Genomic DNA, 15,071 nt, shown 5'->3' with positions numbered 1-15,071 from the left:
TAAAAGACAATCAAAAACTTCAAAATTACCCCCAAAAACCTTGGGTAAGAGATATTGACAGATTACCAATGACAACATGGAACTTGGAAGATTTTTTTAGTTCCTAGCAGAAAAAAGAAGCCTCTTCAGGTGACTCCGGCCATGATGCCTGAGCCATCAGAGGTAGGACATGTAGCCGCAGCACAATTTATGGCTTAACAAGGGATGTTAGTCCCCTGTTTGGGTATTTCAAGAATTATTCCCAAAAGCTAACTTCAGATAGACTTCGTTTATTTTAATTCTCTTTAGGCAGTGAACTTTAGTACTAAAGTTTGTTTTAAGATTGTAAGTCCTGCTCACTATGTCACACAAAAACAGGGGAAAAAAAAAGGGAAGAAAAAAATATTCTTCCTATATACAGCAGGTACATTTTTCCATGGGTCACTTCCTGGAGGTGGTATGAACAGTATCCCAATGTCTACTGATCATTATGCTACAAACAAAACCACACAGTACACAGTTAATACCTTCTCATGTCTGTATCTCCGTGAGATATAAACTCTCAAACTAAACATAATCAAGCACTGAGCTATGGAGAGAGAGGAGGAAAAAAAAAAAGGAAAAAAAAGAAGAAAGGTCTCAAGGGCAACAGGGTTCAGCTTGCAGATTTGAAGGGTGCAGTATTTTATCCTCTGCCTATCTCAAGCTGGCTCAGAAGCAAGAATACTCACCTCTGCCAGAGTGATTTTCAGCTTTTCAGGCATTGATTTGGCAGCCTCTGCCATGGCAACACAAAGCAGTTCAAATACATATTTAAAGAACAAAAGCTAACAGAGATGGTAGCATCAGCTGTCAACAAAAGTTTTTTGCTTCATGTGGCCTGCTTTGCTTTGAGTTGGATTCTGTTGCTGGAAGAAGTGAATTTTATAGTAGCATCACATTCTGTAGGTACGCTTCAGCACAATGATCGTGTGATGGACAAAGAATGGAAAGTGAATGAAGGTGTACCTTACAGCTCAGCTGCAGATAAATACATGAAAGGTGAAGAGATCTTTTACAATATACCATTCTGATTTTCTTGCAGTTCTTCTTTCCTTCAGAAATTTGGATTTGTAGCTAGTCAGGTGATCTTCAGAAAAAGGGTTTGAGCTCACATCACCACTGCACTAACTTCAGAAAGAAGCACTTGAAAGAGGCAGCCCACATAACATCAGCTTGACTGATCACTTCATAGTCTGCTTAGAATGAAGCATGGTGTCACGGGTTATCATTAGATATAAGTCAGTGACAGGGAGGCACAGGCCCCGAGGAGAGAGCGGGAAAAAAAAAAAAAAAAAGGTAGAAAGGTTTGCCGCGACCCGGCTGGCCCCGGGCCACGTGCGCTCCGGAAGAGGGGGAAGGGCAGAGAGCTAGCAGACAGTTTTAATAAAGAGAAAACACAACGGCAACGATCTGAGGAGGAAGGGTAATTTACTGAATCTAACTAACTCAAACAAAACGAGAGAGACAAGAGTATCAAAAATGAGAGTCAAACCACGATAGTGCGAGGGAAGCACATGCTTTCTCCACGGCGAGCTGAGACGGGCCAGACGAAGACAGAGGCAGCCGCTCCGCGTCCTGTCCACCGCTCCCCCACTTCCTCTTCCCGCTAGGTCCTCTGGGGATGCCGCCCCCTCCCCTCCCAAACAGGATACTCAAAGAGTCCACAACAGAAAACGGAACTGGAACGTTAACTCCACACGATGTTCTGATGTGGAATACTGACAACAAAAAATCACGAAACCACAACACATGATAAGCAACAGGTGACAAAAAAGAGGCATGACACTTGACTGAAAGGAACTATCTCACTATTCAGTCAGTTCTAATATGCAATACTTGGTTTATTCTCTCTTCACAAATGATGAACTGTGAACAGAACAAGGGAAAGTTTGTAAAACAATGACATTGCAATACACTCAAACTCTTTTGTGCAGTCTGCTTATTGCTACTCTAAGGATGGTCTGAATTTTTTCTGACATCTTACAAGTAGCAGGCTGTGCCACAGCACGAAGAGACAGTCACTAGTTATAGCTGCCTATAACAAGCTCAATTATTCTGAATATTCAAAATTTATGAATATCCAGTTCAGAGCTCTCTTCCAAGCAAGAACTGTGCCAAAAGAATGAGAATACAAGTGGTTCCTTGTACACAATTGCAAATATTGTTTCTTAATGGAGTATTCTATTTGTTTTATTGTGTACACATAGAGCAAGGACTTAATTTTTCATTTACAGGAATGGAAGATTTCTGGTCCAGCTAGACACAGACCCATAGAGCAGGAAAAAAAGATAAAGGAGAAAATCATTCTCTCATTAATTCTATGATGATCTTTTTCACAGACCTGAACTAAGTGAAAGTCCATAACTTGAATAACATTAAGTGTGGGAAAGTACTAAATTACAAGCAGGGTCACATTCATAGATAGAGGAGGATGACAGTTAAGTCCCTCACTATACTTATAGGACTTTGAAATATTCTCTCATTATACGTATAGAAAGTATAGCTAATTATGCCATCCAGAAATGCTCCTTGGTGTTGCACTTAAGCATCACTAAAGCCTAAGTAAGAACGTAATGAGGAACACTATATGGAAATGTGAACCTTGTCTATTGTTCTACAGCTAGGAAGAAATGGAGTTGGAACAAAGGATCCTGGATGTAGTCAATGCAGAACATTAATGGACAGACAATCTCAAACATGACTTTGCAAGTTATTACCAGAACACCACTTTCTGAATTGGAGAAATTCTGATAAACGAGGCTGCTCTGGATATTTGCAATTCTCTTTTCTGTTAATGACTCCTAAAAATTAATGACAAGTTTTAGTTCCCCAAAGATAACTTCACAGGGGATCTTCTATATACAAATATTTATTAGAGATTTATACCATCCTGCATGACATATAACCAGAGGCAGTGATCTTCAGGATATGCACAGTATCAGGGATAAATCCAGATCTCATTACAATGAGTATCTCCTTGAGTGGATTAGTTCATAACACAGCAAGTAAGCTGTAATCACCTAAGAATCTGTAATTATTTATTTGAGTCTTCAGTAATGCCTATTAAGTTAAACTTGTTAGAAGGAAGTTCCAGACACTAAGGATAAGTGGATTGAAAGGGCCTGTGTTTCACACTGAACTTTGCTGTCCTCCAAACTATGGCAGAAACATTCAAATTGCATGCTGAAGAACAATCCTGTGGCTGTGACAACTTCTGGATTGTGTGAAGAAATATTTTCAAAGACTATAAAATGGTACATGCCAAAACTATGCTAAGTATCCTTTACAGCCTTTATTCATTTAGGAAGCAGCTCTCTCCCATTTATTAAAAAACAAACAAACAAAAAAAAAAAACACACAAAAAAACCACACCTCTGCTGTCTTGGGATATCTGCGTACACTGTATTCTGTTATAAGGAAACCTAAGGGCTCCTGTGCTCCAAGCTAGTTTTCTTGCTGTCCCTGTTGTCTCTCCTGTTTGTGTGATTAGATTTAACACTGTCAGATATGACATTTGAAAGGCCATCCACTAAAGAGCCTTCAAAATAAAATCTACCTAAAAGCTTGTACTGATACTGAAGAATGAGTAATTGATATTAAGAGAAAGCAGCAAGAAATAACAGTGTGCTTCTAATAAAACTACACAATACACACAGTTTTAATTATACAAATTGCATGTACATTGTTATTTAGTTGATACAGTTAGAAAGCCTTTTACTTCAGATAAGATCAATAACTGTATTGTTTTATTATAAAATCAAATCCTTCAGTTATAATTCTTCCATGTAAAACAAAAACAAGAAGTGTAAAAAGAAACTCAAAGCCTATCTAACAGCCTTTATAAGGTGTTTTAAGATATCACAAGTTTTCAGTTTTAATCAAATTGTGTTTTACAGATGCGTCTAACATACCATTTTTTTTTTTTGTAATTAGTGATGTTATTTCTTCATAGAAACTTTAATACTCTTTACCATACAATTTTGGAAGACTAATTTTCTTGTTTTCCTTTTAGTACTTCTAGATAGACACATGCCTTTATTTAGGAGCAGCTCTTATTCAAGACTGTACAAGACTTAATACTCTGCTGGCTGCCATGTAATTTTACCTTGAAAATTAGTTACAAGTCTATTTGCATGCACGAGTGAACACAGTCCAGTTTCACAGTGTGTCAGGACTCTGTCTTCTATATATTCAGGGGTAGAGAGAGCAACATAATGTATGAAGTATTTCATGTTATTATAAGCAATTTCTTTAATAGAATAGTATCTGTTTAAGAAGAAAATAAAAAAAAAGTCTGCAAGTGCTGCCTGTTTTAAAAGAAAACACAGCTATAAGCAAATAAAATTAAATGAACATTGTATCTTAAGCATTTGTCCAACTTTACTCATGTATAGTCTCAAAAACATGATTGAATTTGAAACACTAGCTTTATTTAATATGCCAATTTCTCACAGATGGCAATCTCTTCCTGAAGTTGATTACAGTTTAAAACATTCACTTTCCTTTGCAAATTAGATATAATCCTGACTTCACACAATTGGCAAAGAGAATACATTCCTTTTTACTCTATATATACATTCAAAACGCATATAATGATAAGAATTAAAAGAACACAGCTTCATCATGAAAAAGAAAAATAAACCTTCTGAAAACTAACATAGCCTTTATTTTGTAGGCTAGCAGGGAAGGTTTTTTGTTTGTTTTCCTGCCATGGTCTCTTTTTTTTAACTGCAAAAAATATTTGAAGCATATATATAAGATATTCATATATAAATATGTATAATTTTATAAATGCATACCTTATAAACTTATCTAAATAGATGTAAAAGTGAAATTTTTTAGGATCTACTGGAATACTTTTTTTGAGATTATTAAATAAGAAAAAAGCAGAGTAGTTTGTTACTCTAGTTTTTTTTAATAACATAAATGACGACTGAACAATTTTCCTTCAAAATAAAAACTTAAAATATAGTTTGTTCAAAGTATTTAATAAACAAACTGCCAAGAGTGATAGAAACACTTACAGAAGCTAGCATTATCTTAGCAAAATATTATCTTTAATATAATGGTGTGAAGAACTTCTGCACTGATCAGAATTTTGTTTACATAAATATAATTAAATTCCAATGTAAGTTTTGGATAAGTATAGGAAAACAGCCTTGGTTTTGAAATACATACAATCTATTCACTTTCTCTGACATTTTTATTAACACTGTTTTGTTTTTGGATTTGAAAACTGTTTTCTCTCTCTAAATATGTTATATAACTGCGAGCTAAAAAGCCTCTGTTTTGGGCCAGATCATAAATTCAGAGACTTGCTAAAAATAGTATCTGTTAGCTAATATAATATAAAATGGTTCACTTTTAAAAATCACATTTAAATAAAACTATTTGCAATGTAATAATACTCTTTGCTTCTAAAGTTTTGCAAACAAGCCCATGTTCATGTATATTTTAGTGAAGTATTCAGTCATCCTTGGGGAAAATCTCTAAAACAGCAGCAACTGTACATGAAATTAAATGTTTCAGGATGCATATCTTCAAGACAATTATAACTAACTCCTTGGGCAAACTGTAGAATTCATAATATTTAATACAATTAACAAATCCTATATGCACCCAACAGAAATAGATATATAGGTGTGAGACTTGTTGAAAGGTCAAAGTTTAATGAACTGCTTATGAACTCACTTGTTCAGACCCTCCAGGAGTTCAAATACTCCCTTCCACATGTATCCATTAGCACAAAAAAATACCAAATTTTAAGAAACAAGAAAGATACCAAGAAAGTTTTGAAGTTGATCAAGATGCCTGATGAAGAGAAATAAAGCAGAGAAACAAAGAGTCTAACAAGAATTTCATGACATAAGTGCAAAAGCGAGAATAAGTCAGAACAAAGACCTGATGGAGCAGGAATAGATGATAGGGTAATCAAAATCTGAAGATTCTATGGAATCAAAAACATGTTCTCTTCTAACATGCATTACAAATGTCATCGCTCCTTTTGATCATCAATCAAATGAAATTTATTTTTAAAACGGACACTTCAGTGGACACCTTCAGGGTCTTATTTTGTCTCCAGAATGGGGAAGTGGTGCAAGTGTAAGAAGTTAGAGATCTTTGTGACCATCTGTACAATTAATGAATATACAGATGGTATAGTATATCCAGGAGCTTGGCTGATGTAATTACTATATTGGAGTAGGAAAGGAAAAACACTCACCCTATCCTGGGCTCACAAAATAGACTCTGATGGAGCAGATCTCCAGAAGAGATCCTTCCCTACTGGCAGTCAGCTCTTAAATGGGTCTAGGAGAGGTAGAGCCAGGCTCCACCCCTTCTGGTCACACAGGTGAATTGCCTTCACCTGTGCTCCTGTGGCTGACTCATTGCTCGCCTCAGGTGATTAATCAGAGGTTCAGGCCGTGATTCAGCAGCCCCATACACCATCTTAATCTCCAGTTCTTCAAGGTGACTTTACAATGGCACATAATGCTGCTATTTTTAAGGTAGTTTGGGCTTTATTTGACAGTTTAAATGAAATAATATTAAGGATGCAAATTCACACAAGGTAAAGTGGAAAACATTAAACTTACAGTGAAGATCTTTTTTCATCCATTTGTGAAAGCTGGTCCTTAACCACCTGACCACAACATGAAACTTCCATGTTATACAGCTCGTATGAAAAAAAAAAAAAACAGAACACAACAGTTTGCAGAGAGGAGTCAAGGTGAATGAAGCAACTGAAAACCTCAGGCAGGAAGTAAAATGTCTTAGCTCTTTTCTAATGTTTTTTTTGTTGTTGTTGTTGTTTTTTGTTTTGTTTTTTTTTTGTTACCACATTCATTCTTCACAGTTCCGAAGGTAACCAATAAAGTTTTAAGACAGCTTTATTAAATTTGAAAAGTTAACTTTGTTTGCTTTCTTCTTCCTCATTCTTTTCTTAAAGTAATCTTAATCTATGCCTAAAATTTGATCATTCACTGTTTCTGAACTATTCTTTGTATTTATTTGCTATCTTTTCAGTGAAATCTGAGGCAAGAGAGCCACACTGTACTTCAGGATTTCGAGTTTTGCTCCCACTGGAGCACTGTCATTCATCTTCCCCTACCTATAATGCACTTACAGAATGATATACTATTACCTGTAACATCTTTTGCTATTCTGTCCAAAGGTATTCTTGATTTTGCCCCAGTATTCCTGTTCTTTTTATTTTACACTCATACCTAGTAATGTGATTGCATCTTTCTCATGCTTGATGACAAGTGCTTGTTCATTTCATGGGTCCCTAGCTTGAGATCTCCTGGATGACATACTGTTCTGAATAGTGAATCTAAAATTAAATGCAGTAGACACTGTCCTTTGAAGATGGTCTGACATTCCTATTATCTGAGCTTCTGAAACATGATTCCCAAGAAAGAATATTTTTAAACTTAGATTGTTTGTTTGTTGTTCTTGGTTCCTATTAAGAAAGTAAAAACCACTTAATATGTAATAAAATAAACAGCACATATCCTGATCAAATATTTCAAAGCAAAGAGGATCTTTGATTAAATTATTATTTAGACAGGATTAAAACTAAAGGTTATGCACTATCCATTTAAAATTGAAGTTAAAATCAAATGCTTAATTGTAAAATTATGACAAAATATTATTAATTTAAACAATATAAGGATGTCTTTGAGGAAACAGAAAGTAGCTTGTGTTTTATAATAGCATCATTTATATGCAACGTGAGACAAATTCAGATTACAGATCTTGTTGGTATTTCTTTTAATTGTTTTGTGACCTTTGTATTCTTCAATATTTCACTTCAGATACATTGTGCATAAAAGCTTGTTTAAGAAGGATAAAAAAAAAGTTTGTTATGCATTAAAGCATAACATCTATTCAGAAGAAAGTTCTGAGTTATTAACTCTGAGTTACGAGCTATTCAGAAATATTATACAACCAAGTATCAGCTTATAATATGAAAAGTGAATCACAACACCTAGATCTTAACAAGAAACTTTCAAAAGATCCATATGAGTATGTAAACTGGAATTAGACCAAAATAGCAATATAGCAAAATCTTCAAAAATATAGGTATTCCTTCAATGACTTAATGAAATCTGAATCATACACATAATGAGGCACTCTTCTATATGTATTTCAAAACTAAGGCATAGATATCATTTTCTAGACTGTTCTCACGTGCTTATACTCCCAACATATTTAATAGATCAGATATAAGAGAATGTTAGAATTTAGCCCTAGAATTGTTAATTGTTTTGAATGACTGATGTTTGTTAAAAAAAAAAAGTTTAGAAAATGAATATAATTCATTTGCATGCAGACATAAAACCATCAACGTAAAACTATCAGCATCTATGAATGCAGCAAGTATAACACATGCATTACAATACCTGTATATGCAAACTGAACAAGATCCCATAATGCATTAGGGTCAATGCCTTCCATTTTGATCTCTTCTTGCTTGGCTTCACAAACATCACTTGTAAACATGGCAGCAAAGTAGTCAGAGACAGAACTGAGGACAAGTCTGAAAAAAAGTTAAAAGCTAGTGTTGATACATGTCTTAAAAATTCGAGATTTTCAAACTCTTAATTATTAATTTTTTTATTATAAATTAGCAGGATCAATACATAAACACATATAAGCAATAAAATACAGCATGACATTTAATTCCAATTTGATTCTGCTTCGTGTGATATGAGCCAAGAGGCACGTTAGCAAATGAATATAAAAACGACATAGACATTAGCTTTCAATTTTTATGATGTCTCCTGTCATGCAGATGACCTTATTGTTAGTAAGATAACCTCCCTGTATCAAAGAAAAAAGAGAAACAAATTTTTTATACCAGACGTACCCTATATTGGGCTTAGTTTTGATAAACTTCGGTAACAGCATGTAACTTCACACGAGCTTTCAATCTTCAGAAAGAGTGTTAATAGCTGCTATTCAATAAATTAAAAAACAAAAACAAACAAACAAAAAAAACGAAAGAAAAACATGATAATGCAAGGATGTTGCTTTTTTGTTCACGTTAATAAACATTCCCAAAGGAAAATAATTTCACAATATCTGTAAAATGTGCATATCTTGTTTGAAGACCTGATTTACATAAGCCAAAATCATGGCAAGCAATAGGTATATTTACCATTTTAACGTCATAAGTTCATACATTCTTTAAGTAACATTTGTAGAATCACAAAATGGCTTAGACTAGAAGGACCTTAGAGATTACCGAGCTCCAACTCTCTACCATGGGCAAAGCTGCAACCCACAGAATCTGTCTGCCCAGGGCCCCATTCAACCTGGTCTTAAATGGCTCTGGGGTGAGGCATCCACAACTTCTCTGGGCAGTCTGTAAGCAACTCATCACCCACGAGCAAAGATGTTCTTTTCTAACATCTAACCTAAGTTTTCCCTCTTTAAAAGATTTCCCCAAATCATTCCCCCTTGAGCTATAACTATTAGACTGTCTAAAAAGATGATCCTGCTCCTGCTTATATGTTCCCCTTAAGCACTGGAAGGCTGCAGTGATATCCCCCTCAGAGCCTTCAATTCTCCAAGCTAAACAAGCTCAAAGAGTAATAGTATGATTTTGTTAGGAATGAACATTCACGGATTATTAGAAGCGAAGTACAGCTATATATAGTGTACTGCATGCTTTCTGCCTTAATTTGAAATTATAATATATAAAACATTGATTAGCAACACAGGAGTTACAACCAAAGAACTGTAGGCAGTGATTATATTTACCCATCCGTATATAGTTAATTATTTTGTACGAGTTTAAAAAAAAAAAAGGAAAAATAAAAAAAAACAACAAACAAAAAGAATAACAACTTATCACTCATCAGCCAGTGTAATAATTGATTGCTTTGGCTCTCTTAGCTCAACTCACTAGGAAAGTAAAATATGACAGTTTTAATTAGCTTCACTGCTTTAAGCTACTATATTTACCTGCAAGTAGAGCAGCTTTGTATCATATATATAACTTTTACTTTGGTTCAAATTACGGGAAATGACTAATTGTGATAGTTTAATCCCTCCTGATAGTATACTCAACTCTGGCAGTCATGAACTTTAGGAGCTTCTAATGCATAAAAAGCTCATATTTACCTAGGATACTCTGAAAATAATCCCTCTTATTTACATAATATTTCCATGGAAACTATAACAGATACGAAGAGCACAATAACACTACTGCAGAATGCTATTTTTAGCACAGTAATCACAACTAGCCAATTCATATGGATGCAATGATCAAGATGCTCTTCATCTCATGGTATGACAGCTGTGCATGGCCATCTGGAACATAGCTTGCTTTTCTTATTGCTGCTGCTATTGCTAAAATGCACCATCCACTGCCTCACTATGCTCACATCCAGTTTTGCCTCCATAAATGTTCAAACTCAGTGGGTATCACTGTTTCCACAACACACCTTTGCTTCAGACGCACTTCCATTTACATGCTCTTTTTTCAGACTGCCCCTCTGCTGCCATCTGTCACACAGCAACGAGATGTTAGAAGGAAGGTTCAACCTCTACTGCCATATCACCAACATCCACCTATGACATCTGGGTAAATACATTTTAAGTTATCTTAATGAACTGCCACTGCAAAAGAATACTCAGTTCAGACGAGCACATGACCAAACAAGATTCAGTCCAAACTGAAAAATCCTAAAAAAAATATATACACAGATGTCAAGTCTTCAGTACCTCATTTATTAAGGAAAACAGTTTAGATGAACAGAAATATCCTGTGAGGTAACTGCTCACCTAAACAAGCAAGACACGTTTTTGAACAGTTATTTATTTTTTAAATTCTGTATATTACTCACTACTCCATAAAAATAATAAAAAAGCTATTTCGAGAATGGAATAAAATCAAAAAGTGAATTGATTTCTAGACAATGTTTTTTTTTTTTTTTTTCCTTGGGAATTGTTTCAAAGGCTAAACTGAAGTGAAAGAAACCTGCTAGTTACACTTAATCCTGAACGTTGGCACTTCTTGTAAATCCTGTGCTCCAGGAATATCTAGTGCTGAGAGGGAAAACAAAAAGTAAAAGTTTCAAAGCACTTACAATTAAATTGTAATGATCTGCTGCATTTTGTATCCCAAAAGGTTCTGTAAGGCTCCTAAATCTTGGGTTAAAGGGATTTTTACCCATTCATCAGACGTCTGAGGACACTGTCTGTTATCAACTGATGGTCTATCAGTCAAAATACATAATATGCACTCTTAACCTAGAGAATACCAGCAGGTAACTCATGGCTACAAAACGAATTTGTAGACTAAGAAAGATCACCTCCATGCTAAGTTGTAGCAAAGGTCTCAAAATCCCTATTTTTTTTTTTTCCTCATTTCTTTTCAGATATATCATTCATATCTGCGGTTGCATTTTTACCTACGATTACAGATTTTATTTCACTTCTATTAAAGGATATTTAATTTCAATATTCAACAGTTTTCAGGTCAGTCTCTGATACAGAATTCCTTCAAATTTGTGATACATTTATCAATTAAAAGAAAAACCAACTCAGGTCACTAAAATTATTTAAGCAAGCTCTAATGTTACTTTAATGCCAACTGAGCAGTACCTAAGAATACTTCAAAAATTCATAAGCACAGATTTCTCCAACATCTATAACACTAGATCATTCAGTAGTTGACGATGCATTGACATGCAATATCATTTGTTTCTCTGTATAGGATACCAGCTAACATGGGTTACCTTTGCTGAGAGTGGTGCACAGTGATTCTTGAAGGAGCCTACATCAGAGCGCCTACATCAGAGCGCCTACATCAGAGCGCCTACATCAGAGCGCCTACATCAGAGCGCCTACATCAGAGCGCCTACATCAGAGCGCCTACATCAGAGCGCCTACATCAGAGCGCCTACATCAGAGCGCCTACATCAGAGCGCCTACATCGACGCCATCTGATCATCAAGAGGAACACGCTCAAGATCAAAAGTTTCTTACCAGGCAATGATCTCTGAAGAGTAATTTATCCATTATTGCAACAAGTGCTGTGCAACTAGTCAGCGAAATCCTTTCTTTTATATACCATTTTTCTGATGCAGGTGATGCCTCTCCTAGCACTCACTTGTTGACTATCTCAGGATCACTGTGTTTAGTAAATGTGTATATCCAGCAAATGTTTGAATCCTTCAAGATTGCACGTGGGCACGCACGTAGGCACGCACGATTTCGTACATTTTTAAGCTCACATTGTTTAAGGTATGCATTTGGAAAGAAAAAAAAAAAAAAAAAGAAAAAGATTGACTGTCTGACCCTTGCAGTACATTTTGTCAGATATCTAAGTGTAAATACATTGGGCTTGTGCACGCATCTCTTTTGTACAGTCCAAAATCTAACACCATTTTGCAGCAATTGCTGCCATAATCCTTTCAGTATTTTTATGCAGATCTGACATCAGTGTTTCCACTGTGACATTTCCACCGAACTATACTGTCTGTAACAGCCTTAGTTGTTTTTTTTTGCTTGTTTCTTTAACAGCAAGCTCAAGCAATACACAAGTCTCAGCTGCCAGATTTGATAACAAAATTATCCAAAACAATTTGCAAATGTCAGTTCATGTCCCTGTGTAAATTTTAAAGATATTGGTTATTGCAGTCAGCACTTAGAACTCTGACATTTGAGCAGAGTGAGAGAAGACAGAATTATGAATCCAAGCAACTTATCAAAATTTGGGAACAGGTGAGATAAAGTGTCACAGTTATGAAGATAAGAGCAGATAAGGCTTGTTACGATGCAAATACAATGCAGAGCTCAGTATTTTTCTCCTGAAGAAAATAAAGACAACACAATCAACTATGATCCTTTACTGGATGGCTTAATGACTTAATAGAATCATGCAATCACAGAATCACCTGGGTTGAAAAGGACCACAATGATCATCTAGTTTCAAACCCCCTGCTATGTGAAGGGTTGCCAACCACTAGACCAGGCTGCCACGTCCAGCCTGGCCTTGAATGCATACAGGGATGGTGCAACCACAACCTCCTTGGGCAACCTGTTACTGTGTGTCATCACCCTCTGTGTGAAAAACTTCCTCCTAATACCTAACCCGAGCCTCCCCTGTCTCAGTTTAAAACCATTCCCCCTCGTCCAATCACTACCCAATCACTTATTAACTCAGAGAGGAAAAAAAAACAGTAAAAATGCTTTCAGGAGAAAGAAAAGTCCAATCTCAGCTCCTTTGAACTACAAGGAGAACTGTCAGAAACATGATTAAGTTCTTTTTAAGTCTATCTGTCATCCTTCTATTCTTAAACTCTTTTTTAGAAAAATGAAACAATACAGCATAATTATTAATTAAGCTCCGTAACTCATTTCTCCATATAGCTCAGTTTGGTCATATCCTTGTTATGGATCTTCAATCCCTTTTTAGGCCTTTCAGACCTATGTTATTTCTCTATGACTTACTTTTTCATCTCTCTGTTCTCTGCAAGGCTGTCATAATTAATTTAAGTCCTATATATACATACATATATATACACGTAATTACTCATTTTTACTTTTATTCTCTAAATCATTCTGTTTGTCTTTAAACCATTCAATTTGTGAAGGGAAACACTTGGGTTACAGGCCAACTTTGGATACTGCAGGCTGTCCAAGTTATCTGTATGGGGCTGGTGCAGAACTATAAAAACCTTGAACTTTCCTGGATTAGATGATGAAAGCCAGGCAGTTTACTTCAAGGTATCTCAAAAGAGATTAGGTAGCTGAATACCACTCTTCACATTTCTTCTGAAGAGCTCTTATCCCTTGTAATAACCAGAAAGGTCGGTGCAGTAAAAGGACAATAAAGGAGTGTAGTAGAAGAAGGACCAGCACAAATAGAATGGTGTTACAAAGAAAAAGTGCTCACCCATCTCCAAAGGTCCAGGCTCACAAAGAAAACTCCACCGAGAAGAGATCTCCAACCACAGATCCTTCCACAGTTCCAGTCAAACCCTAAATGAGGTCTAAGAGAGATGCAGCCAAGCTCCACCCCTTCCAGTCACACAGCTGAATCACCTTCACCTGTGCTCCTAGGGCTGACAGGTCCTTTCCCCAGGTTCTCAATCAGTGGTTCAGGCTGTGACTCCTTTCCCCAGTGCTCAATCAGTGATTCAGGCCACAACTTAATAGTTACCAAACGTGTCTATTTCCTTCACCCTTTAAAGCCAATGTCAGTTACTGCACCTACTTCATTCCATAAAGTAACACCATTAATAGTTTGGTTTAGTAATTCTGCATTTTGTTAATAACAATGTCATTTAACCCTTGAAACTGTCTCTGTAAAAAGCACACATGTCCTGCAATTTCACTTTTCTGCAGTTCAGGACTCTATTTGCATTTCTTTTTCTAAGCATAATTGTAATCCCTACAAGAACTTATTCTACAGGCAGGTTGCTGTTACTTTGACTAAAAACTGCATTGTTAATTTTAACACCTTTGCCACGTATACTATATCAGCTGTATGTAACTCAGTAGCTGAGGTCTGCTGCTTTGGAGCTGAATCAGACAGAGCCATGACAATGAATCTCGAGGTACAGGGGGGGTTGGCAGTTTTCCTTTCCCTGAGGAAACCCAGAAGAGTGACCCAGTAGCAGCCGCCAGCTCTTGAGAGACTGAGTGGCATATGCATTGCCAAGGAAATGGCTTCCACACCCACACCCTCACTAAAAGCGTCAGGGAGGACCATGACACATCAATGCCCAGCAGGCACAGAGAGGAGAAGTCAGTGTGTGTGTATCACGTGGGCTGTTCAAACATGGAAAAACAATAAGACACCCATTCACTCAACTGCATAGCGAGGAGGCATCGGCCCAGTATGTCTGTGGCAGTGGGCTAGGCTGAATCTCTCCTACACAAGTGGGGGTGTGTGTTCCAGAGCTACTGTGAACTACTGAGAAGAGAGCAACTGTTTGCCACTCATTCATATGACTGCATAGTGAGAAGGCACATTATATCACTGTGCAGCATAAGATGCAGGGGCACCTGTTAACAGGCTGATAACATGG

The 15,071-nt window shown here is 36.3% G+C and overlaps 1 protein-coding gene across 5 annotated transcripts in view; it reads right to left on the bottom strand.

Annotated features, from left to right (window-relative positions):
* KLHL1 (kelch like family member 1) overlaps positions 1-15,071 on the bottom strand; it is a 275,645-nt gene that overhangs the window by 152,840 nt on the left and 107,734 nt on the right. For all 5 annotated transcript variants that reach the window (XR_014880961.1, XM_085215759.1, XM_085215758.1 and 2 more), the window contains exon 3: positions 8,427-8,563. Coding sequence is in view for 4 of the 5 variants with exons in the window: in XM_085215759.1 (XP_085071885.1) it covers positions 8,427-8,563 (137 nt within the window). In the remaining variant the exon portion in view is untranslated. The remainder of the gene's footprint in view (positions 1-8,426; positions 8,564-15,071) is intronic.

The sequence above is a fragment of the Meleagris gallopavo genome, chromosome 1, assembly GCF_905368555.1.
Source record: "Meleagris gallopavo chromosome 1, MGAL_WU_HG_1.1, whole genome shotgun sequence".
In the NCBI taxonomy this organism is placed as follows: domain Eukaryota; kingdom Metazoa; phylum Chordata; class Aves; order Galliformes; family Phasianidae; genus Meleagris; species Meleagris gallopavo.
Note: the sequence above shows the minus strand (reverse complement) of the source record. Positions and strands in the feature narration are given on the sequence as shown.